The 26,310-nt window shown below is 40.5% G+C and overlaps 1 protein-coding gene across 1 annotated transcript; it reads left to right on the plus strand.

Annotated features, from left to right (window-relative positions):
• The first annotated feature begins 3,201 nt into the window (after nt 1-3,201).
• On the plus strand, nt 3,202-21,950 carry LOC144936915 (ras-related protein Rab-2A). Its single transcript, XM_078864141.1, has 8 exons — nt 3,202-3,364; nt 5,377-5,448; nt 5,839-5,906; nt 6,059-6,141; nt 9,310-9,402; nt 13,619-13,730; nt 14,534-14,602; nt 18,735-21,950. Exons 1-8 carry the CDS (start codon nt 3,319-3,321, stop codon nt 18,828-18,830), a joined length of 639 nt encoding a protein of 212 aa, XP_078720267.1. The 5' UTR covers nt 3,202-3,318; the 3' UTR covers nt 18,831-21,950.
• Nucleotides 21,951-26,310: the final 4,360 nt, after the last annotated feature.

The following is a 26,310-nucleotide window of genomic DNA, read 5'->3' on the forward strand; positions in this document are numbered from 1 at the left end:
CTTTGATTTAAGATCATTCCATGTTGCTCCTCCCCTTGATTGGAACGATCTCGCTTCATGTTTTCAGATCAAATCGCTCCGCTCACCGGCCTATTTAAATTATATACCTCATTTAAAATACCCATTTATTTGGGGACCGTCCATAAATGACGTCGCGATTTTGGACGATTTTGACCCCCCTCCCCCCCTCGTCACACGGCGTCACAAAAAGTCAGACCCCCCTCAAATATGACGTCACAAAGCTCTGCCCCCACCCCCTAAAACCATATTTCCATTTAGAAAATAAAACATGCTTCAAATCACTTTAAACTATTGTCATTGTAGTGCGTATTTAATGTGGTGCTGCACTCTTATGTTGTAGGAGAAAACATTTATTAAAAAGGCGTTGGAAAGCTGAAATTTAGCATAAAATTCACTTGAAAATATTCATCGTCTAACTAAAACTGCAGATGTTCAGAATATTGTATTGAAATTCTCTTATAATTATCAAATATTAAAAGTAATTATAACTATAAAAAATACTTGAAACTTTGCAGTAGAACGAAGCAAAATGGAGAGTACAATTATAACAATCACATATTCATTCCACAGAATGAAAAGCCCTGGTAGAATCATTAGAATCAAAATGTTTAATAACAATTCAAAAAATTTACTAAATGTATGCTTCTCCATTCTCACATGGAGAAGGAAAATTCTCCTTCATGGAATAAAAAACAATTTATTTTTTGCACGTAAAATACTAAATCGTGCACACAATATACTGAATCGTGAACAGTTAAAAAAAATTCCATAAGGGAACGCCATAGTTAAATTAAAGATCCTAAATGGTTAAATTCAGTTACTCATGGTTCATAGTAGGACAATGGCGAAAAGAAGCATGACGCCATTTTCTGGATACAAAGAACTAATATTTAATGGAGGAATAATTAATCATGGAGGACCCGTTGGCTATTGTACTCCTTGCCGAATGACGTCTATTTAGTAGGTACTTCATGATTAATTATCCCTCCATGCTCGAAAATGGCTGTTTGATATCTTTGTACCCAAAACCCTTTCTCTAAAAAAATGCATAAATGTTATCGTAACATAATAATAGTATACAAATTTAATACTTATATTAATTTTTTTTTTATAAACAAATGTGTGTGATTTAAAATTCTGTCGATTGATTTGACAGGAATAATAGTACTTACGTTTTAAAAATTCTTATTCGAAACTATCAAGCGTTTTTAATATAACGACTGCATTAAAATTTTATTTGCACTTCCTCTTCCTAACGAAGTATTATTCTCTATAAATGTGTGATGTAGTTTGAGTTCCGGTTCTTAAGTTTCACATTATAATATAATCTATACTAAAAATAAAAGGTGACCTTAATACATTTAAATAATCAAAAAGTGAATGATGAAAATTTATCAAAATGAGTGTTGTTATAACAATTCTATTTAACTAAGTAGAACGTGATTTGAAGCTTTCGTGACTGCAGGAATCCATACTCTTTGGTTCTTTTGTAAAATCAGGTAGGTAGAAAAAAAATATAAAAAATGACATATCGATCGCAACACAAGCGGTCGTCCTCAGGCGAAAAAAAATATCCAGCAGTGGAACAGCTGAACCAGCGAGAGAGCTGTTACAACAAGAGGTTATTTACGTGGAGATGGGCAAGCAAGCGGGGTCTGAGCTATAAGGAATGCCATCCCCGGACGCAAGCACGTCAGTTGTGTTAATGGGGGAGATTAGGGAGAGAGATATTAGGGAGAGAGATTAGCATGAAATGAACTTCCGTCACTGCATAAGAGTATCGTCGCATATGCGCACAACAGCAGTGTTAATGGGACATTAGCACTATGTTGATGGGAGAGATTAGGTAGGGAGATTAGGGGGATTAGCAAGTTAATGTCATGTCTTTGTGTAACACAAGCTGCGGCGCTGCAAACTGCGCTGTGAGGCAAGCGCGTCCACGCAAGCGAACCACCGCAACGGTGGTCGCGCCAGTGAGACACACAGCCCATCACACAGCCAGAACCATCGATACATCGAGGCTAAGGGAGCAGAGGTGGCCATGTTAGTGAGACCCCAGCCCGTTAATGCAGAAGCACCCAACAGGGCAATGCAACTCAGAGAGTCGGAGATAACAGTCAAACGGCAGGGAAGAATGGAAACACCACAGCAAGTTACGACTTTGCTTGGTTAATAACATCCTTCCAATGATTGCTCAGCTTATACCCATCTTCTCGCTTGAAATTGTCTGTTTTTATATGTCTGTATGGCTTCATGATTTTATCCCATCTGTGAAGGATGTCATTCCTGACATGCAATACCCTGGTGTCTACAAACTAAGTTGTGTCTGCGGCAGCAGTTACATTGGGGAAACGAAACGACATGTCTCGGACCGTGTTCGCGAACACAAGGCAGATTTGAAACACGGCAGAACCAATACCTCTGCAGTGGCTGGTCATTGTTATAACGCAGTGGGCTCGCACGATATTGTTTTTTTCGAGACCAAGGTACTCTGTAAACCTTCACGGCTCTTGTCCCCCACTCCTTCCGACACTTGGGCTCCGCCCATTTTAAACCTTTATAAACAGTTGCATTTAGATGCTTAACCCCCCTTTTCTCTCCTCCTGATGACAACCGCTTGTGTTGCGATCGAAACGTCGTGAGTTTTTGGTTTTTATTTTTTCATTTTCTATCTATGTGACTTTACCGAATGAACCAAATAATATGAATTCCTGCAGTCACGAAAGCTTTTAGTCAAAATCCTTCATAATGGCACAATCCACCTTCGACCCTGCCCACACGCGCCAAACTCATCGCCCTTATCTACTCCGTGTTGGTCGCTCTTAAAACATTCCCGAAAACTGCCACTAAAAAGGGGCCCTCTTGATCTGCAGGTAAAACAACCCCCTGTGTTGTCACCGCCAGCTCCACGTACCACGTGTCCCTTGCCGTGGGGGGTCGCGAGGAGGGCGCGCGTGGGAGGGGGGAGGGGCAGCAACCACGTGACTCTTGTTTACCTCGAGGCTCGCGCATGCGCAACGTGGGCGTTCGGCGACAAGTCCACACGGCGACGTCGCCTGACAACGCGGTGACGTCACGCGAGCAGCGTGGCGACGCGCGTCGCGTTTCGACCAATAGAAAAGCGCGCTCGGCAGCCCTTTAAACGGCGTTTCCGGGTGACGTCATGACGTAGGACCCGGCTGTGCGCGCTGACGTCACCGCCGCCGGACTCGCTGTGTTGTGTGGAGAGACAACGACTGATTTCCCCCCCCTTCGCCAGACAGTGTTTTTCTCGCCGCAAACTCAAGCAAAGCGAACATGTCGTACGCCTACCTCTTCAAGTACATCATCATCGGCGACACGGGTGAGGCGAGGCTCGCGAGCCTCGGAGACGGAGGCGAGACGCGCGCGCTGACGTGGAACGCGAGTGTTTTTTTTGTCGGTTTGAGGCCTAGGCGAATGACGCCGAGGTCCTCGCCGCCCCCGACTCTTGCCTGGATCTCCCAGCCTGGGTTGGTGCAGGGTACCCCGCGGTGATGGAGGGTGGGTAGGGGGGTGGTGTGTCGGCAGGTCGAGGGGCCCGATCGGTGTCAGTCGTCGGTTGATGTTAATTGAACTGTCTTGGGTTGTCTAGAAGTTCCGTCACTCTTAATTGAGCTCGCCTGTCTTCAGAGCTAAGGTGGCAATTCCACATTCGCTTGACAGGAGCGAGACTTCCCATAGAGTGCCGGGCCTGGCAGTTTTGAGTCTCGACGCGGGCAGTTTAAAGGTTTATGTTCATACCGACACTGGTATTGCCTTATTGTATGTATGTGAGATACGTACAGACTGTTTGACTCTTGAATGATACAATGGCCTTAACTGCACGGTTAGTAGGAGTGGTATTGTGGAGCTTTAGTGGCGTAGCTGACACAACAACCACTCCCGTACGTCTTTGAGCTTTTCTGCAATTCTATTCTTGCACGTGGCAATATTCAGAAGCTCAATGCCAATGTCGAAGTCTGCTAGCCACGAGAAAGCTTCAGGAGGGGGGGGGGGTTCGCTTCCGTCTTGTTATTCCTCTGTTGAAAGATTGCAGGCGACATTGATTTGTCGTGTTGGGCCATAATTTGAGTTGCATGGCCACAGTTTGACTGTCTTGTCTTTTTACGTTTCAATTTATGAAGGAGATGTGCGCATCGGCCTGGTGATGTTCTGACGCAGTTGATGATTGTCAACAGTGAAGCGTTGAAGTCCACATCCATCGCCATCATTCCGTAGTGTGTGCCGTAAAGAATATCTTAAATACTTGCGCCGCTGCACGAACGTGTCATTTACGCCACTTTACCAGAAGTAAATTTTGGAATTGACATACGTGTTTGAGAGACAGCCAAAAGAACGCATTACGTTATTTGAACATTCACATGCCACAGGCGAGTACCGTCATTGCGGTTAACACTGCAGAAAATGTCTCGTCTTGGATTCGGAACTTTTTAAACTGATTTTAACGCCTTGCCCTTCTGTTGATGTGGCATTGAGATCGCGAGTTATCTGCTCTCTTCTTCACCACCTATAAACCATGCGACGTGGATTGTTTCGTCTTCTATTTTCTGAGATGACCTGCCACTACTAACCATCCCTCTCACCTTTTTATACGTTTACTAAACCTTTATCTAAACAACTAGCTATGTTAAACCTTGCTTGTTGCCATCTACCAAAGTATTGTAATTTGATATCTGCAGTGTATGTATTACTCTGTGCATGACTAAACTTGTTTTCATTTTTCATGACTAAAGAATCTAGATATGACTTTACAGACATTTGAAAAATATCTTGAAGTGTGTGTTCATGATAACATAAACATTTTTATGTATTTATTTCATAACATAATTAAGTATTTGGGTTAGGTCGTGGGTTTTTTACATGACCTATCCCCAAAACCCAATTATGAATCACAATATTCGTCGTGAAAGCCAACATAGATACTAAACGATTTAGGTATGTTTACATTTAATCTGATAAGATGTTGTGAGGGTTGCTTCTAAGAGCCACTAAAACAACTATCAGGTCCACCAACGTAACTTTAAATAGCCCGTGTGCAAGGAACATCTGTAAACAACACTTGGACATTGATGGAATAGGCAAATTTGTACGCAGTGACCTCGGCGTGTGACAAATACTGTACGTATAATTTCGCTTTGTAAATCCTACACAGTGTATATTTACTATAGTGAACTAAACAAGCCTGTGAATCCTTGTCAATATACAATTTATGTGTGGATTATCAGTTATGTTGCATGATCTGTGCTGCTTTGGTGACTTCTGTAATTTGACTGTCATAGTGTGTGTTTGTAACCGGGATTTATTTTCAACTGCTCGATTTTCTTTTTATTTCAGGCGTGGGAAAGTCGTGTCTCTTGCTGCAGTTTACAGACAAGCGGTTCCAGCCCGTCCATGATCTGACAATCGGTTAGTCGTCGCTTTATATGTGTTGTTTATTACTGAGTAATGTAATTGTATTAGGTGTATGATAATGCAGACAGAACATGGTTTGTGTGGATGAGATTGCTGGATATCAGTGCGATCATTTTTAGTACATTACAATAAATCCCACTAAAACATGCATTTGTTTTGCTGATCTACATCAGTAATGGTTATTAGAATTGTATTAAGTATGCCTCCCCTAGGTCATCTTCATCTAAGATGAGTGCCAGGAACAGTTTTTCTTACAATGACAACGACATAGATTTGGACAGCAATATCAGTGGACTAACAATGGGATGTGTGTGGATATAGTCTAGCTTTAAAATACATTTTTTGTTTCATCAAGCAAAATCAGCTCCTCGTCTTGTTGCTCAGGCGTGGAGTTTGGCGCACGAATGATCACCATTGACGGGAAGCAGGTGAAGCTCCAGATCTGGGACACGGTGCGTGACACTTTGTTTATCTCCTGTCCGCTACTGCCTTCACTGCACTTTAATTATGTTGGTTAAGTCGGTTGTTACACAGTTGAGCAGCTGTTGTCGAGGGAAATTGGATACAAGGTTTTTAATTGTCAAGCAATTGTCTTTACGTGCAGGCCGGACAAGAGTCGTTCAGATCCATCACAAGGTCTTACTACAGAGGTGCAGCGGGTGCCCTGCTGGTTTATGACATCACAAGGTACATGAGGGAAAAAATATATTTTGATGAAATGGTATCTCCTCAAGTCTTCTTGGAAGTAAACGAATTCCCTATTCATGATGCGTAAACTAAAAATAGTCTGGTGGAATGGCAATAATGGAATAATTTGTTTTGAGTACAACGAGAACTTGATGTCATGGATTATGTTTATAAGTGAATACATAGCCCAACACGTTCATGTTTTATGCAGCAAATTCATTTTTTAATACCACTACTGATAACGCACCTGGGAGAGAAGCTATAAATTGCACCGCTTTACAAATAAAAATAAATTTGAGAGATGTAAGATTACATTATTTCTCTTAAATCACATTTACGACCTTGCATAAAACCAAGCATACTGAGAGTTCCAATCACAAATAAAACCACGCATGTCACTGAAAATCCAAAGGCTGTAAGTTTTTATTCTCAACTTGTGTGATATATTACAAAGTACTTGTAGGCCGTATTAGATTTATCAAACAATGATTTATAGGCAGTGGCAGGCATGCAATAGTGGCAGTACTCTCGAGTGGTGTTAAATATATCCACAGTATTCATCAGGACATGTAATCCTGGGTTGTTGGGCTCTAAAATGTAAAGGTTTTTTTTTTTAAGTTGTCACATTTTAACTTTTTTTTGTAGATGTGTTTAATTAACTTCAAATATAGTTTTTTTTCCATTGCATAATGAAGCATAAGTGAAATATGATCAGTTGCTGCCATTATACGTGAAAGTTATTGCTGGTATTGAAGTAGTATTGCCACGTTTTTACAAAATAGCTGAATCTGAAAAAAACTTCAGGGAAACTGATTTTTCAGCAGTTCTTTGGGGAGTGGCCGCATTTCAGGTGCGGCCACATGTGTGACTCCGGGGCTTTGTGAAGTCCTTTCTTAGGCTAACGTAACAATTTTAACTGCAGCAGCATTAGCTATATGGAGCAGCTCATCTTTCGTTTTGCATGTCTCAGCATGACAATATTACTGGGATTGTACACATGCTTACCTTAAAGGAGACACAACCCATAAAACAAATAGTTAGACGTTACCCAATTCCAGTTTTAAACTTTGTTCATGAGAAGAAATCATTATATAAATGATAGAAAGGCAGAGTTATTGTCAGAAAAATAGGTGATATCACTGTAGGGACGATTTAAAGTTGGCATGTAACCATTTATCCCCAACCCCTGCAGCAGAAGTTGAATTTTGTGATTCTGGGTCATAATATAATGCAAGCATCATTCAGTTCTTCTTAACATTTTGTTTGTATTGGTCTTTACACTCAAGAATATTTCATTATTGTCATAGGCATGCATGCCTATTAAAAAGTACTTGAGTGAAGCTACAGTTATGTCACTACTGGTAATGAAACTTGTAAACTGTTGTCAGATAGTCCAGAAAACACAGCCCAAACAACACAAGATAAGGGCAGTGTTTTGGTTACATCATGAAGTACTGTCTAGCTTGGGGTTTGTATTTAAGCTTATGTGATCTGCTTATACCAAATTTAAGACATTACATCTTTAGATAAGTCTCAGAATTTCTCGGTAAGGTGCCAAGAATACAGTACTGGAGAGAATGGGCATTCATCTATGAGTTTTGAATACCTGGAATAACCTGTCAATCATACAATTAACCTCAGTTATTTCTAAAACAGGCTTTTCTGGTAATTTTGAGTCTTTGCTAAGGCAACTTGATATTTTATCAATATTTCAGCTGTTAATATTTTAAAATATATAGATTTTAAACTATATTTATCGTTTGGTTTTGTATTTATTGTTTTTTGTCATGTTTGTAAGCCAGGTTGATAAAAAAAGACTTGGACTCAATGGGTTCTTACGTAGTTGATCAATAAATGTAACGATGATGAAGTTGTTAAGCTATTTCGACCATATCACTCGTGCCCGCAGCCTATGAATACCACTGTGATAATCACTATTTTTATGAGTTATTATGAATTATTATATGAAGTTGTCCATAATGTTCAATTATTGAGGATCAAATTTTAAGTTCTTTATTTACCCATCTAACACCCCTTGAGTTTAACATGTCTTGTTTGCAAAGGGATATTTGATTGAACAACAGTAATGTATGCATTTATTTCAGCTTTTGATAATTTACAAATTTGGTATATCGACTGACAATCCACAATGCTCTTTTTTTGTGAGTGATGTCATTGGGTATTTAATACCCACTTTATAGCTGATGGCATTGATGGTCAGTTCCCAGTAGGAATCATTGGGCAGCTGTGGGAGTTAAACTGTTGACGGAGTGTATTGGCTCATGAGTAGATACACTGATTAATTACCAGACCATTTTAGTGAATAAAATGTTTCCATCCACCTGTACACACTGAGCAGTTTCCCTGCCACCTTTTCTCATTAAGTCAAACACTGGTTTGCCCTTGTTATGTGAAACTACAACCATGAATATTTTTTTTAAAATAGGAGTACATCTCAACATTTAACAATAAAATAATCTTTAAGTTCATCAACCAATAGCCCTTTTGGAGCATTATTATTCAGCAACAGTGTTTGCTTTAATCAGGAAATCCGTGGACCAATTCAGAATGACCAGTGCAATTTAGGTGGATTTGTCAATAAGATAGAACCAAAACTGTCATAGCTACCTTCTAAAATGTCCATATCATATGCAAAGTTTTTTGTAGTTCTGTGAAAAACTAAGCTACAGTATATGAAAAAATCTTCCAATCACTAAAAGGAGCAATCAAATATACATTGCCAATAGATTGCACTATTGGCCACCGTTTTCAATTTAGTGCACGAGCGTTAATGCAGGTGTTGGAAAAGTAAATTGTTCTTTATGTAACCATATTTGAGACATGTTACCTATCTGTTCCATAAGTGACTTAAAGACCATAATCGATTTAATTGCAGTGGTATTTCATTGCATTGGAAATGTGTTCCCATGACTGGCACACAATGGGTTGCTCTTGTTCATTACATCACAGGATATAAAATATTTTCTAGAGCACGGCATCACACTCTTTGAAAAGACCAAAGCTATAGGGCAACAGCAAGACTTGAACAGGCAGTGCAGTGAAAATTGTCTCGGTGGCAATCGTGCACGCCGATTAACAACCCAGCCTCCTGTGATCCATGATGGAACCAGCATACATGCTATGCTCTGCTTTTTGAACGACCAACAGGAGAGACACTTTCAACCACTTGACCACCTGGCTTGAAGACGCTCGCCAGCACTCTAACTCCAACATGGTCATCATGCTCATCGGAAACAAGAGGTGAGCTTTACTCCCAAGTTAACGGTAAAGATTTCTTTGCCCCCCTCCCTTCCCCATTAATCTGCTGCTCCTGATCGTTGCCCTTGATTGTGGTAGGGCAGTGAGCCCAAGTGCCTCGAGGCACTACCCCCCCCCCCACATTTGAGGGTGTATTCGGGTTAGTCACACGTTCGTGATTTGTATCTCCCTCTGTGATGTTTGTGTTCTGGGTTCTTGGAGATTTAAAAATAAAACGGTGTAGATTTCGCGCACTTTGCTTTGTTGCATTTTTTTCTAACTTCTGCAACATCCCATGCTAAACAAAGCAACGTTGTTGTTCCTGTTTTGTAACAAAGTTGCATGTTACTGAGCCATCGCAGTCAATTGTGGCTGATATATTTCATGATTAATACAACAGAGGCCAAGCCCTCTGGCTCCCACCCTCTCATATCTGGGCAGCCTAAACTAGAAACCCCATTTGGGAATCTAGGCAAGGAAGAGCTCCTTCACACCCCATGGAAAAATAAGGCATTTAACAGTAATGAGATAAAAATGACCAAATATTTCGATTAAGGAGGGTGTGTTATTCACCTTCACGAAGATGTCCAGTTTTGTAAAATGTTTACACAGTCAAAAACATTGAAACATCCATATTTGTCGATGGTTAAAATTTGGATCATGTTGACATAACAACCTCTTGGTCCTGTCCAATTGGAGCACTTCAAGTGTATTGAGAATGCATTTCAAAAAGGGCTTGAACCAAATTATGCAATGCATATGCACACGCAGCTCACTTTCCCCCATAAAGCAGCTCATGTTTTAACAAAGCAACACGGACAACATTGCTTTAACATTGCATCGTTCAACTTGAGTTTAAGCCGCGAAGACTTCTACCAAATATGCACTGTTATATGGTGAGCATGCACTTAGTAACTGCCGAGTTGCTGCCGACTCCTCAGCGCTCTTGAGCCGCATGTATTTACAACAATAATGATAACGGTAAAAGGTATTTCCATTGCATACCCGCACAATGCCTTAGGTTTGGAGCCTCGAAGTGTTAACGCAACTGCAAGTGAGCCCTCCACATAGTGATTGTCTCTTGGCAAAATCTCATTGGGGTAAACCAGTAAATATTCGACATTTTTGCAAGGCTAATGCATTCTGCTATATTTGTCTTGTGTGTAAGCAGGCTCATTGTTTTGTTCAGTGCATATGTTAGAAATAAAGCACTATGTGTCATTGAATACCATTGAATACAGGGCTCCATGTGGAATGTCCTCGATAATAAAATCCATTAAGCTGCAGATGACAAGTACAATACGGAGCAATATGCATTATTGAACACCTTTGTCTTGGGTGCCTTCCACCTAGGAAGTGCAGACCTGATGTTTACAAGGGTGCTCCATTTGGAGGTCACAATTGAATGCACAGTATCTGGATGAGCTATAGGCAGACAACAGTGGATCATAATAATAATAACATTGCTTATTTTTATACAGCGCCGTTATTGGAAATTGCACCTCACAATCACTAAAGAACCACAGACAAACGGGAAAGTAGCCAAGGGGTGAGCCGGGACCACCAATTACCCAAGCTCTTGGATCCTATATTATATATTTCTTTTTTCAGGCAATTAGTGTTTATATATGTGGGAAGAAACCGGAGCACCCAGAGAAAACCCACGCGTGCAAGGGGTTGACACCTTGTTCTATACAGAAGGGACAGATGATATTAGTCCGCACTATGCTGAACTGCGTTCTCCCGGCAAGCAACGGTGTGGAACCTTGACGCCCATGGGAAGGGAGTTTTTAGCATCATTTGTGTCATCCACCAACCCTCTCCTGCACAGGGCTATATTACAGGTGTGTGCTGCCAACGCCCATCCAATATGAAGTTTTCTCTGATGCATAAAAGCATAATATCACATCTGTGCATTGATACTTTAAATATCTCCTAACCTACAGTCTTTGAGCTGCAGAGCAGTATATTGTGATGTAGTGCATGACTACGTTTATGAAGTCATGCTTCCTGGGTGGATTTGACACTATTGTGCTTGTGTTCTAGCGTTGAACCAACACCACTGAAGTCTTGAATTCAAAGCTTTAGCACCCATTTAAGTGTAGGGTTCAGTGAGTGTAAGATATTAGATGAGCATAACCCGCCATAAATAAAGTTGGGTATTTCATATATTGTATGGCCAGCTCAAAGGACTTTTTGGCAGATAGGATGTGAGAAAACGCTGATCTGCTGAGCTGAAAATTTAGAAAAGTCTTAATTTTTGGGGATATAATTGCTTGATTTATTGAGCAGAAGCCCCTTAAATAATTTTGCATTGCTTTATGAGATATATAACTATGCTATTTGTAGGGTGTTCCAAATGAATTTCATCTTAACTTTGTGCAGATGAAATCTTCACTTTGTGGAGATGAAATTAACGTCATTGGGTATATAGTTGTTTAGATGTGCACAAACAAAAGCCAATGCATTGGTTGATTCCATTTTTGCAAATTAGATGCTGTAACGATATTATTTTGACTGTCACTGAGAACATCGTGTCAATTTTAACGAGAACAAGCGAATGTCTTTCAGCCTTGCCCCAGTCAGCAAGCTATTACGTGCCTTGTCATGGGCAATTGGATCACGGCCCTTTCTAAAGCCAAGGGGCAGCCTCTTAAACAATGTGTCCTGCAGTTCATAGACACTGCCTTCTAAACCTAGATTTTAAAGGAAGCATGTAGATCGCTGTTTCTTATCTGGCGTGAATGCCTTAATCTCTCTTGGAACTCTGGTTCTAAAAGCTTTGTGTGTCTAACATTATCTTGTTGGATTTTGTGAAACTTAAAAGTGTATTGAACACCAGACTTTTCCAGTGATATATGAGTTTTACAACTTGCAATGTATTCTGTATCGTGAGTTATGTAGATGTGCTTTAATAGGGTTAACTAATAATTGATTGATCTTAAAGTTCGAAGATAAAAGATGGTTTTCACCTTTACAGATTGGGTTTTTAAACCATTTTGTAACAACATTTCCATTTTGACTTGGTTATACCACCTTATCATTAATATTATTAAACATGAAACAATGAGTGTCCGGAAAATAATGTGAATGTGTTAAAGTGTATGCACGGTAATGATGACACTTCTGTACGTTTTAAGTGGTCACATTATTGGGATGCATGCTAAGTCATTTAATACTTTAAAGGATTTCCATTTAATCATAAACCCTGTCATTCAAATTTTATGTAAAATTAATCTTGTATAAAGACTCTGAAATCCAGCAGTATAGTATATATTTTTTTTATATCACACCATAGTTTAGGGCTTGTTATATACATTTTTGTGACCAAATAAATATTTTCAGAGTTATTTTAATCAACTCCAGTTGAGCATGCTCCTCCTAAACTCTGACATGATGCTTGACTCGTGTGTGTGAAGGCCTATCGTTGTTATCGATATCGAACTCTTGTTCTTTTCCCAACTCTGCATTACCTGATACCTCCATCTGCACATTACCTTCCACATTCACTTTTTCTCCTTCCCCAGCTGCTGCTGAGACTCCTCATCCATGCCTTCATCACATCCGAACTCCGCTACAGCTACTCTCTCCTCTATGGCCTCCTCAAATTTGATGTCACCACTTTCTCAGCCATGCTAGTTCCCAGCCCAAGTGTCTAACCATTTTCAAGATCACGGTTACTGTCTTAGACATCATGTATGGACAAGGCCCTGCTAATCTCTCATCATTCATCTCACTCTCTTCTCATCCACGCACTCTCCCCTCGAGCAATCAAGACTTTGTGCCAAAGTCCCCAGTCACTGATTGGGAGAGTGATCGTTCTCTTCTAGTCTGGAACTCCCTTTCCCCAGTCATAATGCTATCAAATCTTTGTCCCTAATGAAGACCTGCCTCACGCCCTTTGTTCCCTCTGCCTGTGACTGACTGCCTTTTTCTCTCTACGAAATTAATACTCACACAATTTCTTGCCACCTTCATGAGATGCGGTTGCGTGTAGATGCCATATGAGTACAAATGTCATTGTGTTATACTTCTAAAATTAATACTGAAATACCTTTCAAGCATTAAAGATCACGCTGTCATATCTGTCTCGCTGAACAAGCAAATTGACCTCGCACGTCTCTAAAAAAATGTAAAGAGTTTGTCTCTTTTGTGTGTCAACCTGGCCTGCAAAGCAGCTGTGTGATCCTAATTCACTGTGTAATCTTCCTTGCTATAGTGACCTGGAGTCGAGACGAGAGGTCAAGCGGGAAGAGGGGGAGGCTTTTGCGCGAGAGCATGGCTTGGTGTTCATGGAAACCTCGGCCAAAACCGCTTCCAATGTGGAGGAGGTACCAACTCCATGCCATCCATTGAGAATCACCGCACGGCATTACAAAACTAGAATATTCCCATGCAAGCACATATTCACTCTTTCCTTTAGCCTAATAACTCGGAGTTGAATTATACAGTTTATTACTGAACATTTGATTCTTGAGCTCAACATACATTCATCAAATCGTATGAGCAAGAGTCGATGTTTGTCGATTCATATATATATGTTGTATATAATGGGTTCCTGTCACCCCTGCGTCCACTAGAGGCATTACCATTCAGAGTACAATTGAAAAATAATACTTTAATTGAAATATGACCCTGAATCGCCATAATTCTTCAAATCACCGAGGGTAAGGGATGAATCGTTTTGCCAATTATATATTATACCCTTTCTTCATGAAAACTTTCCGAGTCTCAAGACTACTCCAGGAGAGTCCTACTTTGCATGTTTGGCTAATTCGTTATTTAGTTCTGAGTGTGGGAGCAAATTGGAGTGTCTGGAGAGAATTTGGACCTTGACGGCTGAACACAATGGCCTACTCTCGTAAATGATGCCAGGGGGATCTTTAACATCCGCTATGAAGCAGACGACGCATTTCATTGTGACTGTTCTCGTCCATGTATTTTAATAGATGAATTTATGGAGGATCACGGGGTTAAATGATTCAGACCATAACTTTATGGAACAGTTTGGTTTAATAATAGCGAGACTGATTTTGTTCCAGTTTTCCGGTTACATTGTCTACACAATTCTCACATTTTGAAAATGATGAAAGGTGGTCTCACAGTGTATTTTTCTTATATTTGCAATGTACAGGCATTCATCAACACAGCAAAGGAAATCTACGAGAAAATTCAGGAAGGCGTGTTTGATATTAACAATGAGGTAAGCAGAAATTGCAGTAATGGGTTAAAGCCATGGTATCGGTCTGCTTGTCATGCCTCTTTTCTTCATGGCTTTTGTCTCTTCCTCACAGTGGCTTTTGGCTAACCATCGAACAAAGATGGTCACTGCATCGCGCGCTTTGAGATGGGTTTCTGCGGCAGCCTGGAACGTTCTTTCTTCCGATATTATGACTCTAATAGACTTATGTACTTTAAAATACTAGATTGAAAACTCCCGCACCTCCAATTAGCACGGTTGGCTATATACGGTGTGAAAGAAGTTCAACATACGTACATACATACGTATAAACTTCACACTAATCAGAGTCGTGCTGTTTAGTCACCTCCATGGGATCTGGCTAGAACCAGTATTTCACACGCCATTTCCAAACTTGGATTGTGGGTGTGGTACTTTTCATTTTTAAACTGTAATTTGGCTTTCAGCCTGGTAATTTTTATTTTAGATAGAGATGGAGCTGAAGTACCTCTTCATGTTTTACATTGTATCCTTATTCTGTTGTACCTTGCTCATAAAATTATATAAACTGCATGTATGTTACCTGCACTCACATTTACAGCAAGTGTACTATAGGTTACTTTACATTGGTTGTTAGAATGATGATGTCATTGCCAATTCTGAGATGGTCTATATATTATTTTAATAGATTTAATTCTCCAATACAGGTTTCAGAACAAAGCCTTCTAATATAGATGTGCGTAACCTCTAATATAAATTGGATTGGTGTAACTGTTTAAGTTGATAGATATGTTTAACTCGCCTTTTGCCCATCCAAGGACGGGTGTATTGCAGTAAATCTGAAACTTGCAAGCGAAAAGCAGACCACGATGTGATATATTCATTGGCTATAATCCTTTGTTCATCATGGCGTAATTTTAACGTTGATGTCTCAATAGCGTTACGGAGATCGCGTGACGTGAGGGTTCTGCCTTTGTAGTGAGGGTTGTAAGTTGACGCTGAGGGGGGGGGGGAGGAGGCCCCTCGGCCCCCCCCATGTGGAGTGACGTCACCCGCTAATTATTATGAATCGGGGGGGGGGGGGGGTGTCCTATTGGAGGACGTCACCTGTTTATGATTATTAATGAGGTGGGCTGTTCGATGTGGAGTGACGTCACCTGCTCATGATCATTAATGAGGGAGGGGGAGTACTCCATATAGTGACGTCACCTGATCATGAATATTAATGAGGGGTGGGGTGTCCAATTTGAGGATGTCACCTGCTCATGAATATATATGAGGGGGCTGGTCGATGTGGAGTGACGTCACGAGCATTAAGGTCATTCCTGGGTGATTATAGTAGGTATACATTTTTTATCCCTTCTCATAGTATACAAATACTATTCTTTGATCTTTTATAGAAGCTGATTGATAGTGAAATGAGACTCAAGATAAAATAAGGAAAATAAAAATCGTCTAACAAATGTTCTCAACTGTTGGAGATATGTAGGAAGAACACATTGGGAAAACACATCCGATCTGAGTGGCTCTTGATTGCTGTTGGTGTGTGTGGGAGAATTAGGTGACCTTGAGTGACTAATGATGGATAACAAAATTAAGGGAGTTATTGAACAAGATAATAGCAATTAAATAGGTGGACATAAGCAGTTGGAGTGCTTTGTGAGGAACATACAAGTATTTCTAAAGAGGATTGTTATTAAATCGGTGTATATTTGGTTCTGTAACATGGATCACAATGAGCATTACCGCAGAAAGTGGCAGATGAGCTGAAATGTGTGTAAAGGTGCATGGGGAGGTGTTTAATTTGAATTAAACTTAGACAAGAAGAGGAACAGACAATTTTTTTTTTGCAACAGCCCTTTTTCTTGTTCAGCAATTCTACTGCTGTATTTTTCTACCTGATGACGATTGCTTGTGTTGCAATCGAAACATCGTGATTTATTATTAATTTTTCTCCCTACGTGACTTTACCGAAAGAACCAAAGAGTATGGATTCCTGCAGTCACGAAAACTTCAAATCAAGATAGGATCAGCTGTTCGTAGAAGCAAGTGGGCTTGAGCTGAACGCATCTCTAGAAGCAATGATTGCAAATGGTCGAGGCTCATGATTGAGTAGCATACAAAGGAGGGATATTTAGATCCCCTCCAAGGATGGAGTGATAAATTCATCGCGTGTGCAGGAGCTAGATGGATTCTTACATCACAAGACTGTAATAGATGGTAACGGTTGGGGGGAGACATTCATCTGGCAGTGGATAGAGCATGGCCGATAATGGTAGTGAACCTTAGTCAGGATGCAATGTATTGAGGCCACATTATATTCATTTGCATACCATTGCTTAAATGAGTGTAATCTAAAAGGAAGTTACAGATAGGTAATGGCACATCTGTTTGGAATAAGCTACGCTGTTAACCTTTATGGAGCCTTAGGGATGTAAATCTAATTATACATACGTAGTTTAATTGCAATAGTATATCAATATACATACGTTAACAACACCACAGAACTTTGTGGACGAGACCGAAATAATCCAGCCTTTGTGGATGCAAATTGGCAGACTGCACCAATGTGCAGAGGAGACGCAAATATAATGGATGCTTTCTCCCAATCTAACTTGTCAACTTCCTTCATCTCTTCTAAAGCACCCCGCAAATACCGTCTGCTTTTGAGGGTGTCTACTTGTGCACTTACCTACTGCTGCTTGCTTTCTATCTGGTAGACAGATTTTACCAGCTGGTTTGTCCCATGCCATAATGGCATGATGCACCAAAAAAGTACTGCTAATTTATTGTCTCATGAACTGGGGGGGGGAGGGTGGGGTTGTTGAGGCTACAGTTTGACCACAAGCACAACCTTCGAGATGTAGCAATTTACAGTTTGGCTCTGAGTGTCCACTGGTCTTTATTGTCATTGGTGACCTTGAGTGGCTAATGAAATGGAGAAAAAAAAACATCAGTTGATGGGAGGGTAGTGTGCTCATGTCTGGATTGGTTTAAAATGCCAGCAGTCTCTTAGTGTGTGGAATTTTCATAATTGCCACCATTGCAATTGCAGCTGTATGCAAATTTGCTTGGCAGTGCACAGCTATCACAGCCAAGTTATCATGATGCAGAGTTCTACATGTCCTCACACTCCTGTACATACAGAATATTTATTTAGACAGAATCAGAATCTTTATTTAGACTGGAGCAATCCAATGAGTTATAAAGCTCTTCTTCACACATGCCCAGTAGTTTTCACAGATGATTCCAATGACCCTGGTGTGTTTTCTTAGCTTCGGCACATTAGCGCATGAATGTCAGCATCTGAATGTGGCATGGGTTACCTCTGGATTGGCTCGGCCGAACGAAAGTAAATAATTGCTGCAGTGCATCAGTGTCAATTCTGCAGAGACAATGGCATTCCAACATGTTGTTTGGTTCACTGTACAGCACCTTGCATACAATAACATTACTGCTCTTGGCAATTATGCCAGGTTCATTTATGCCTGTGTCCATACATACACAAATTTAGATATGAAGGGTACGCAAATGCACCCTTTTTTCTACTCTTTGCATTAAATAATTGAACGTTTTATATTATTGGTTATGCTTGCTTTACAATTATCACAATCCATCACTTAACCACTTAACCTTGGGGGTTATGGGAGTTCCATTGGTGCTTTGGCAATGAACTCGGTCCACCTCTTGCAGTCTTTTGCAAACGGCACAACGTCTGCTGCTAATCTCCCTGACAAAACACTGTTTGTCATCCTGCTGATCCTTGGCTGACCTCTCTTCCTCATCCCTTCTACTGAACTCTCCAGGATGGTGCTGGAAAGTCCCTCTGCGGCTTCATCTTTGTTCTTGTCCGACGTGGTTTGCCCCTACTCCTATCTTTTCAATGAAGACGATTAAACTGGTTTAGTATCTGCTACTAAAAAAGTGTATGCTTATTCATGTGCTCTACATATAAGAAAGCACCTACATAGGCTGTTATTTGTGGGTGGAAACCTACTGTAGGGAAATCGATAACGACCATGGGGCAGCACCGATGACATGATTGTGTTAATACCTCAAGCTGCTGCAAAGCTTAGTGCATGTAGAGATGGTGCCACGTTATCCTATTTTGATGGTGTTACAATTCATGAATTTGTCGGTGTGTGTGGTTCTGCAGGCAAATGGGATCAAGATTGGACCACAGCACGCCGCCTCCAGCCCAGGCATGGCCAGCAGCCAGAACAGACAGCAGCAAGACGGCGGCTGCTGCTAAACTGACGGAGCGAGTGCTCGGGCAAAAGGGTCAGAGGGGGGTGGGGTGGGAGACACGGGGATGGGGGAGTGGTGGTTGGGTTTGGGAAGGAGGCAGGGCCTGAATGAGAGTGCTTATTGGCTGATGGAAGGGACACGTTTATTCGCAAGCTGCACACTGTTTTCCTGCAGTTTGGCCTAAAAGGATGCTTTAAAAGACACGGCCACCGGTATTATTTGAATGCGTGCACATTACGGCCATGCATCGTTTTGTGCAAAGGGCATGCTGTCGGGTCCCGTAGGTTGGCACGTAAGGATTTTAGAGAAAATGTTTGCTCAAAGGTGTTAAAATTGAATTGACATTAAGGTAAGCCTTCACACCCAAACCCTTGGATATTTGGTGTTCCATTTTATTACGTATATTATATTTTTTAATTGGCAGAGTTTTATTTTCAGTAGGAGCAGTTAATTGCAGCTTTTGAATAAATGATCATACTCGTCCGACTTTGTCTTTATCGTCTGCACGTGTTTGCAAGTTACTGATTGTGTGTAAAGGAAGAGTTAGATTTGTTATATGTAAACATACTGTTCCAAACTTTGCAGCATTCTCCAATATTTCAATTCATGCACTGCTGACTTGACAGCTGGAATATCTTCCCATGCCTTTTTTGTTCCCCCCCTCACTTCAGACCATCTGAGCACATAAGCTACGTGATAAAAAAAAGAGTGCTGTTTGAATGGTTAAGGTGTGTCTTGGTTATGTCTCCATGTCATTTTTATTCTTTCTGGTCTTCATTTATTTCTTTTACTCACACCTTTGTTGTGCCCTGTACAGTATTGTGTGTTGGTGTCCTTTGAGATGGCAGCTCTCACGTCCTTGTGTCTGAGTGTTCCATTGTTCAAACCTCGCCTTCAGGTCTGTGAAGTGTGGAGATTTCACAAATGCAACGTTAAAACCCGTTGGGATGCTCCGCAGCAGGGTGGAGAGCATACCTGAAACTTTTGCCTACATGCCCTGCTTTCAAAATACTGCTTTAACATAGCATTTCTGGATTTTTCAAATGTGTTTTTTTTTTATTAAAGTGAATATGCTTAGCATTTTTGTTCTAAGTATGGCATATGAGCTTTCTTCATACAGTGAATAGTCATGTTTTGAAAACGAAATGTTAAGCATCATTGCATTAACCTAATATAAGGCCTATTTCAACAGCATTTTTACTCAACATTCATATAGCAAATTAAGTGCAATGTTTGGATAGATTTTGAAAATACTTAATAACTGGAAACGTTTACCTTTAATGTGCTGTTTAAAAAAAGAAGTTTATTCCAGCCCATCATCATACAGTGCCATAGCTTTTGTCAAATGCAATGTGTAAAAAAAAGTTTACTCTAAAGCTGAAATGTTTTACAAATTCACCTGTAAAAGCGGTGTCAGTGAAATTATACTAGTTCATGGTGAGACTCGGTTATCAACTAATCTAATACATCTGTAATTCCATCAGAGTAAGGATGCAATTTTGAATGCATTTTTTTTGCAAACCAATTGGTGCCATCTGTATCCTTGACCCATTAATCAAATGCTTACTATAAACAAGTGCAGCACGTTTTTTGGAAGTTCTTTTTACAGTTTACCACTATCTTAATGCAGCCGCTTGATTGTTAGGCTCAGGCTTGGGGTGATCTGTACAGTAATTGCTGGACTGTACAACAAAATTATTCGGTATTGAAAAAATATATTTATACAACTTGAAATGTAATGTCACTTCATTTAAAACACATCAACAAATATTAGCAAATACACTATGTATCTCAACGATAAATTGGTATTTCAACAAGGAATAAACAACGTGGCTTTTTCTGTTCTTAATTTTCATTATCTGTTACCCTGTACGGTACCTTAGTTGAATTCCACGAATCACCACTGAATGCTCGGATGCCTAAAGTTGGTTTCTGGTAAGCAAATATCATTTAAAGTTTAATGGTTTAAATAATAGTTTTATGGAGTCATTTACTGTATTGTTGTTTGAGGCTGTGGAATTGTAGTTGCAATGAGAATTTCCTTTGGTGAAAACCCCAGGTCTGATTTAAATTGTAAACCCCCAATGCTGTCGTAAGGTTTACCGAAGCAATCTATAAGTGGTTGACAGGTATTATTTGCCGTAATAACTGTGTGATTTTTAAGGCAAGGCTGTGTATAGTTACGTAAACAGCTGCACCTAAAGCCACATGTATCAATGGTTGACCAAAGTACCCATGTCTACTGGCCTTAAGTGGTCCTTTGTGTGCTCCATATGCTGTTTTACTTTTAGGAATTGTCGCTGTTTATCTATTGCCTCAATTGCTGTTCTTTGAACGATCGCCTCTGCATTGTCTTGAAGACATCCATCACGTTTTTCTTGGCACATTTCTGAAAATGCAACAACCTTGTAATAATTTTGCACTCTGCAAAAATGTTACGAAACGTGAAATGAATTTGATGGAAATGTTCTTCGTCATAATAGCAGTCCTGTAAGGTGTATGTTTGCGAATTCCTCTTGCATTGTTTGAATTTAAAAGTTAATTAATATATAGTAGCTTTTTTAGGCTTGGTGTTAATATATTAGAGTTACAATTGGTAAAGTGTCACTGAGAAATTTCAAGTGCTAATGAAGGATGGCCTGAGAGGCATTTTTAAACATCATTTTAACAGTGAACTGTTCTGTATTATCTATATATGGAATCTCCTTTCAAGCCAGTTGCTATTAGTTTGTGCTTTCTGGGATTAAACCTTTACATGTTAGAATCCAATAACAAATCAATACTTGTGGAGTTAATTCTGGTAAACAACTTGAATTGTCTATGAAGATATGAGAACTTAAAAGAAAAAGCATTATCTTCATATCACTGTTTTAAAAGTACTGTATTGGTCCCTGTAATACATTTGATTCAGAATGTTAAATGATAAAACATATAGCACTGTGGTTCTTAAGCAAATTGTTCACTGTAGTGGAATTGTTTTTTTGGCCTCAGCTTTAGACTTTGTATCCCCGAGTGCAAGTTTATCTCAACATTTTAAAGTTACAACTGCCTAAGATTGGATGGTCATGCCCTTGGTGTTTGAGGTTGATGTATTTGTCCAGGTGCAATTAAATAGTCAAATTGATTTGTTTCATGTACTTTATACTTATTTCTAATCATGTTTTTGATACTTAGTATTTTGGTTTTCATGTTTTTTCCCCCCAGGTTTCACCTATGAAATCACTTAATCAAGATGACCTTGCACTGATATTGCTGAAGATCCTGAAGAAGAATGACACTGCAACACATCTTGAGTGTCCTTGCTTCCACATAATGTATAATTTAATCTGCCCTTTAAATAGTTATTGATTTTAGAAAACCACTTCCGGACATATGATTGCATTTGAAATATGATCGGTTAGAGTTTGTGGCTTTGCACGTGGTGTGGGTTGAGTGCATGCCTTGTGCATATAGCTAAATTAGTGCACTCAATACACACCAAGGTAAAACTCGTGGTGACTCCCATCGTTTACTGAATAGCAGACAAAGCCTACTCCCGTGAGTACTTTGAAATGTTAGCAGCAATGCAACATACCATCAGCATTATCATTGGAGCTTCCACAACAGTAGAGTAAATTCATGCATTGCTGACATGATGATTTCACCCATAGTTGGTGCAGTCGAATCTTAGTCTTAATGAGAACCTCGCTATATATTCACAGTGCAGTACATGGCACGTGCACCCAACATAAATTTAGTGCATTGCATTCACTGTTATAAATGGATAATCTGTGCAATCTGGCCCTGAAAACTAACAACTGATTTATGCACCAGTGTGTGGCCAGCAAAGATATAAGAAAGATTAACAACTTTCAAAGGGTAGAATCTCCATTTTGTAGCAAAAAAAAGCAATGGCTGATGGAAGACAACCACAATATATTATTACCGTACATGGTGCATCGGCCTTTTATGGGCATCTGTGCATCCACACAAAAAGACAGCAAGCACCGTGACGGCAATGATCGTCAATATTGACGGAAAAGAAAAACACCTCGGGCAGTATTTGAAGGTGGATCCAGATCAAAATGAAATCGTGCCACACCAGAGCATGTTGGGGTGTTTTGTAAAATATCACGAAAAAAAACATGCTCATGCCACTAAAGGAACATTCATACGTATTACCTGATATGACGTGGGTCAGAAACGTGCACTTTGACAAAGGAAATGAAACAAAACCTAAAAAGTGCACAAGCATGGAGAGACGTGCGTACTTGGAATTATACATAACATGGGTCAAAACACACGTTCCTGGCATTTAACTTGGCCGCTAAAGGTCACTACATTCGTAATTATTGAACCATGACCCTTGATTGCAATTTGTGCACCCCTACAACCCTAGGCCGTAATTATAATATATATTGGGGGGACACATCCCAATATTCAAATATGCCAAAAATGTCGCCCCCCCCCCCAATATATTGTTATAAAATAGATTTCTGTTTATATGATTGTGGTTATGGTTGTACTTTATTAATCCCTAATCTCTGCCATTACATACAATGAAACAAAGGTAAAACAGAAAAAACAGCAATATAATACAATACACTTAGACATTATTGTAAAAAATAACGAAAAAGTCCATCCTATGTGTTAGTGAATTTTTTTTATATTTTAGGCAGGGGATTAGTTTTCAAATTTAGATTTTTTTTTTTTCTGGGAGGGGGGACTCAAGACCCCCTGGAAGATTTGGTCCCACCCAATGTTCACTCCATGGCTACGGCCTTGCTACAACCCCTCCAACATACCAACAAAAGTATGCAAGATTGTTCGTCTGGTCATAATAATGTATAGCCCTTTGTCAATCCCCTACTGGATGAAATGAAGACCCCCACCCCACACCGTGGGTGTCGCACCCCCCGATTAGCAGGGTTGGCTACGTACGGTGCGAAAGAAGTTCAACATACTAACGGTGCAATGGCCAGCGCAAATTGGTGAATGAGGCGGGGGGGGGGGGTTACAGGATTAGTTCATACTCGCCGAAGATGTTTCCCGTGGCCGGTGGGTGGGTTCACATCAGACTGCTCCCTCTGACCACCAGTAACGTTGAATTTAAGATGCGTAGGCTTGCGCGACTAATATTCATGATATACTTTTTTTAGGTTACATTGTGCCAATGTTTCGTACACCCACTTCCACCCGACAGCCAATCAGTAAGGTTTGTCACTGCTAAATATCCGTTGTAAATGGGTTTGCTAACACGTGAGTTTTACACAGCACAAGATAAAGGAAAACAAATACACGTGTATGTCGATGTTATGAATGGACGTCAGCCCACGCAGCCACTGAACCATATGACAGCATCCTCCAGCACCAATGTGCTGTACAAATTGGCGTGTTCTATTCGCGTGACTTTATCAGCTGTGTTGGGTGGAGGTGGGGGCGTAAGATACATTTACATTTCCGCGATCCAACTCCCAAAAAAAATGATCATGCACGGTAAAGTTGGTTTTCAGTTCGATATTTAATATAATTGCCACCACATCACCGAGACATATCAAACCGTGCTGTGAAGCTGACCAGTGAATAATTTCGCAGCTTTTGCTTCATCAGTTTCCTGTCGAGTCCTTAGTTTGGGTGTTGCACTTTATTTATACTGGAGGAATCCGATGAGCTATGAATCTTAATTTTCGCAGATGCCCAGTTGGGACGGGTCGGCAAGTTAAAACAATACACGAAAAACGAGAGGAGTGCAGAAAGGAGATAAGCCTGTCACGAATAATTTAATTTAAAGTACAGATTGCATATGTAAATTCCTGCCGATTTCTCAACACTAAATTAAAGATTGGCCTCCCCTTGCAAGTTTCCATTTATGACGATGTACGATGAACAATAGGCGATAAGGGGTCGTCCATAAATTACGTCACGCACCGAGGGGGGGGTCAGACATTTGTGACGATGTGTGACGAGGGGAGGGGGGTGAGGAATGTAACGTCACATAAAAATGCGCAACTTTAAATAAATATAGACAACACGTTCTACTTAATTAAATACACTTTTTAATAAATGTGTATCCTACAACATCAGAGTGCATCGCCACATTAAATACGCACTACAATGACAATAGTTTAAAGCGATTTCAAGCATGTTTTTTTTTTTGGGGGGGGGGCAGAGCTTTGTGACGTCATATTTGAGGGTGTGGTCTGACTTTTTGTGACGTCGTGACGAGGGGGGGTGTAAAAAAATCGCGTGACGTCATTTATGGACGGCCCCTAATATATCGATGACTTTTCGTTCGATGTCCCATCCCAGAATGGCCCACGTGGCGCGTAGCGCCGCGTGACCCGCGCGGGGTTGAGGGTTGAAATGTGAAACGTGCAAACCGCCACGAGGCGGCGGGCGAGGGGAGGCCTCGTGCAGACGCACGTGGGCTGCGCGCGCGCGCGTTCCCGGAAGCACTGTCAAATGCCAAGCATAATTAACATAATTTATGCGCCAGTCGGGTTAACTGATTGACGGGGTACACTGTTGTGCGAGCACAATTCATGCGCCACGGTGCATTCGGTCCTTTCGTTTACCAGAAGCTAACATACGTAATTTTTTTCCAAAACGTAAATATTAGGTTAATTAACATAATATATGCACACCGCCGACAGACGTGACCGTTAGCTATATTAACATAATTTATGCGTCCGTCCGGTTATTTTATTGCGGCGTGTATTATGCCACCACAATTGATGCACCACGTGTATTCAGGCCTTATAATACCCGGAAGCTAACATACTTAACGTAATTGACGTCCAAAAAGTAAATGCAAGATAATCGGGCGCGAAATTAACATAATATATGCGGATATATTGTCGCGAACGTTTAGCATAATTTATGTGCCTGTTGGGTGAATTTTTTGGCGCACATTAATTCAATATGCGGAAACTAACATACGTAATTTATGCCCAAATTCCAGTAGGTGTATTTAACATATCCATATCCGGGAATTTTTCTGCAATAACGAATTAACAATTTGTAATAGCCTCGGAGCTTTTCATACAGCGGTTTAAATTAATATTAAATTTAATCCGGGCTGCCCTCTAATTAACATAATTTATGCGGTTCCAACGGTGGTACATACGGGGCCTTGCTTCGTGTATAAATCGCGCAGTCCGGGATTCTCTTCCGGGGCCCCCTCATTAACATAATTTATGTCGTGCGTGCTTCCTGCCGCGTGACGTCACGCGGCCAGACGGTTGCGTGCGGGGATCGCTGCCCAGCCCGAAGGATTCCGCACAAAATAAAATACCGCGCGCCGCGCCCTTTAAAAAGGAGAAAAAAAAATTTCACATCAACCCCCCCCCCCCACAAAAAAAACTAATAAAACACAACGCACGATGCATGACACCCCCAGAAATCGTCCACTTAAACCTGCATTACTCTGTAAAAAAATTATAGCGTACGCCCAAAGCGGCATCCAATCAGCAGAGGCGTAACGAATATGCAAATGAGGCGTTAGA

This window comes from Lampetra fluviatilis, chromosome 17 (assembly GCF_964198595.1).
Source record: "Lampetra fluviatilis chromosome 17, kcLamFluv1.1, whole genome shotgun sequence".
Classification (NCBI taxonomy): Eukaryota; Metazoa; Chordata; class Hyperoartia; order Petromyzontiformes; family Petromyzontidae; genus Lampetra; species Lampetra fluviatilis.

What these genes read in the sequence shown, in the direction of transcription:
- LOC144936915 (XM_078864141.1), top strand. Translation starts at nt 3,319, where the DNA reads ATGTCGTACGCCTACCTCTTCAAGTACATCATCATCGGCGACACGG. An exon ending in CGTCCATGATCTGACAATCG is followed by an intron (nt 5,449 to 5,838) that starts GTTAGTCGTCGC and finishes CTTGTTGCTCAG; the next exon opens with GCGTGGAGTTTGGCGCACGA. An exon ending in AGCTCCAGATCTGGGACACG is followed by an intron (nt 5,907 to 6,058) that starts GTGCGTGACACT and finishes CTTTACGTGCAG; the next exon opens with GCCGGACAAGAGTCGTTCAG.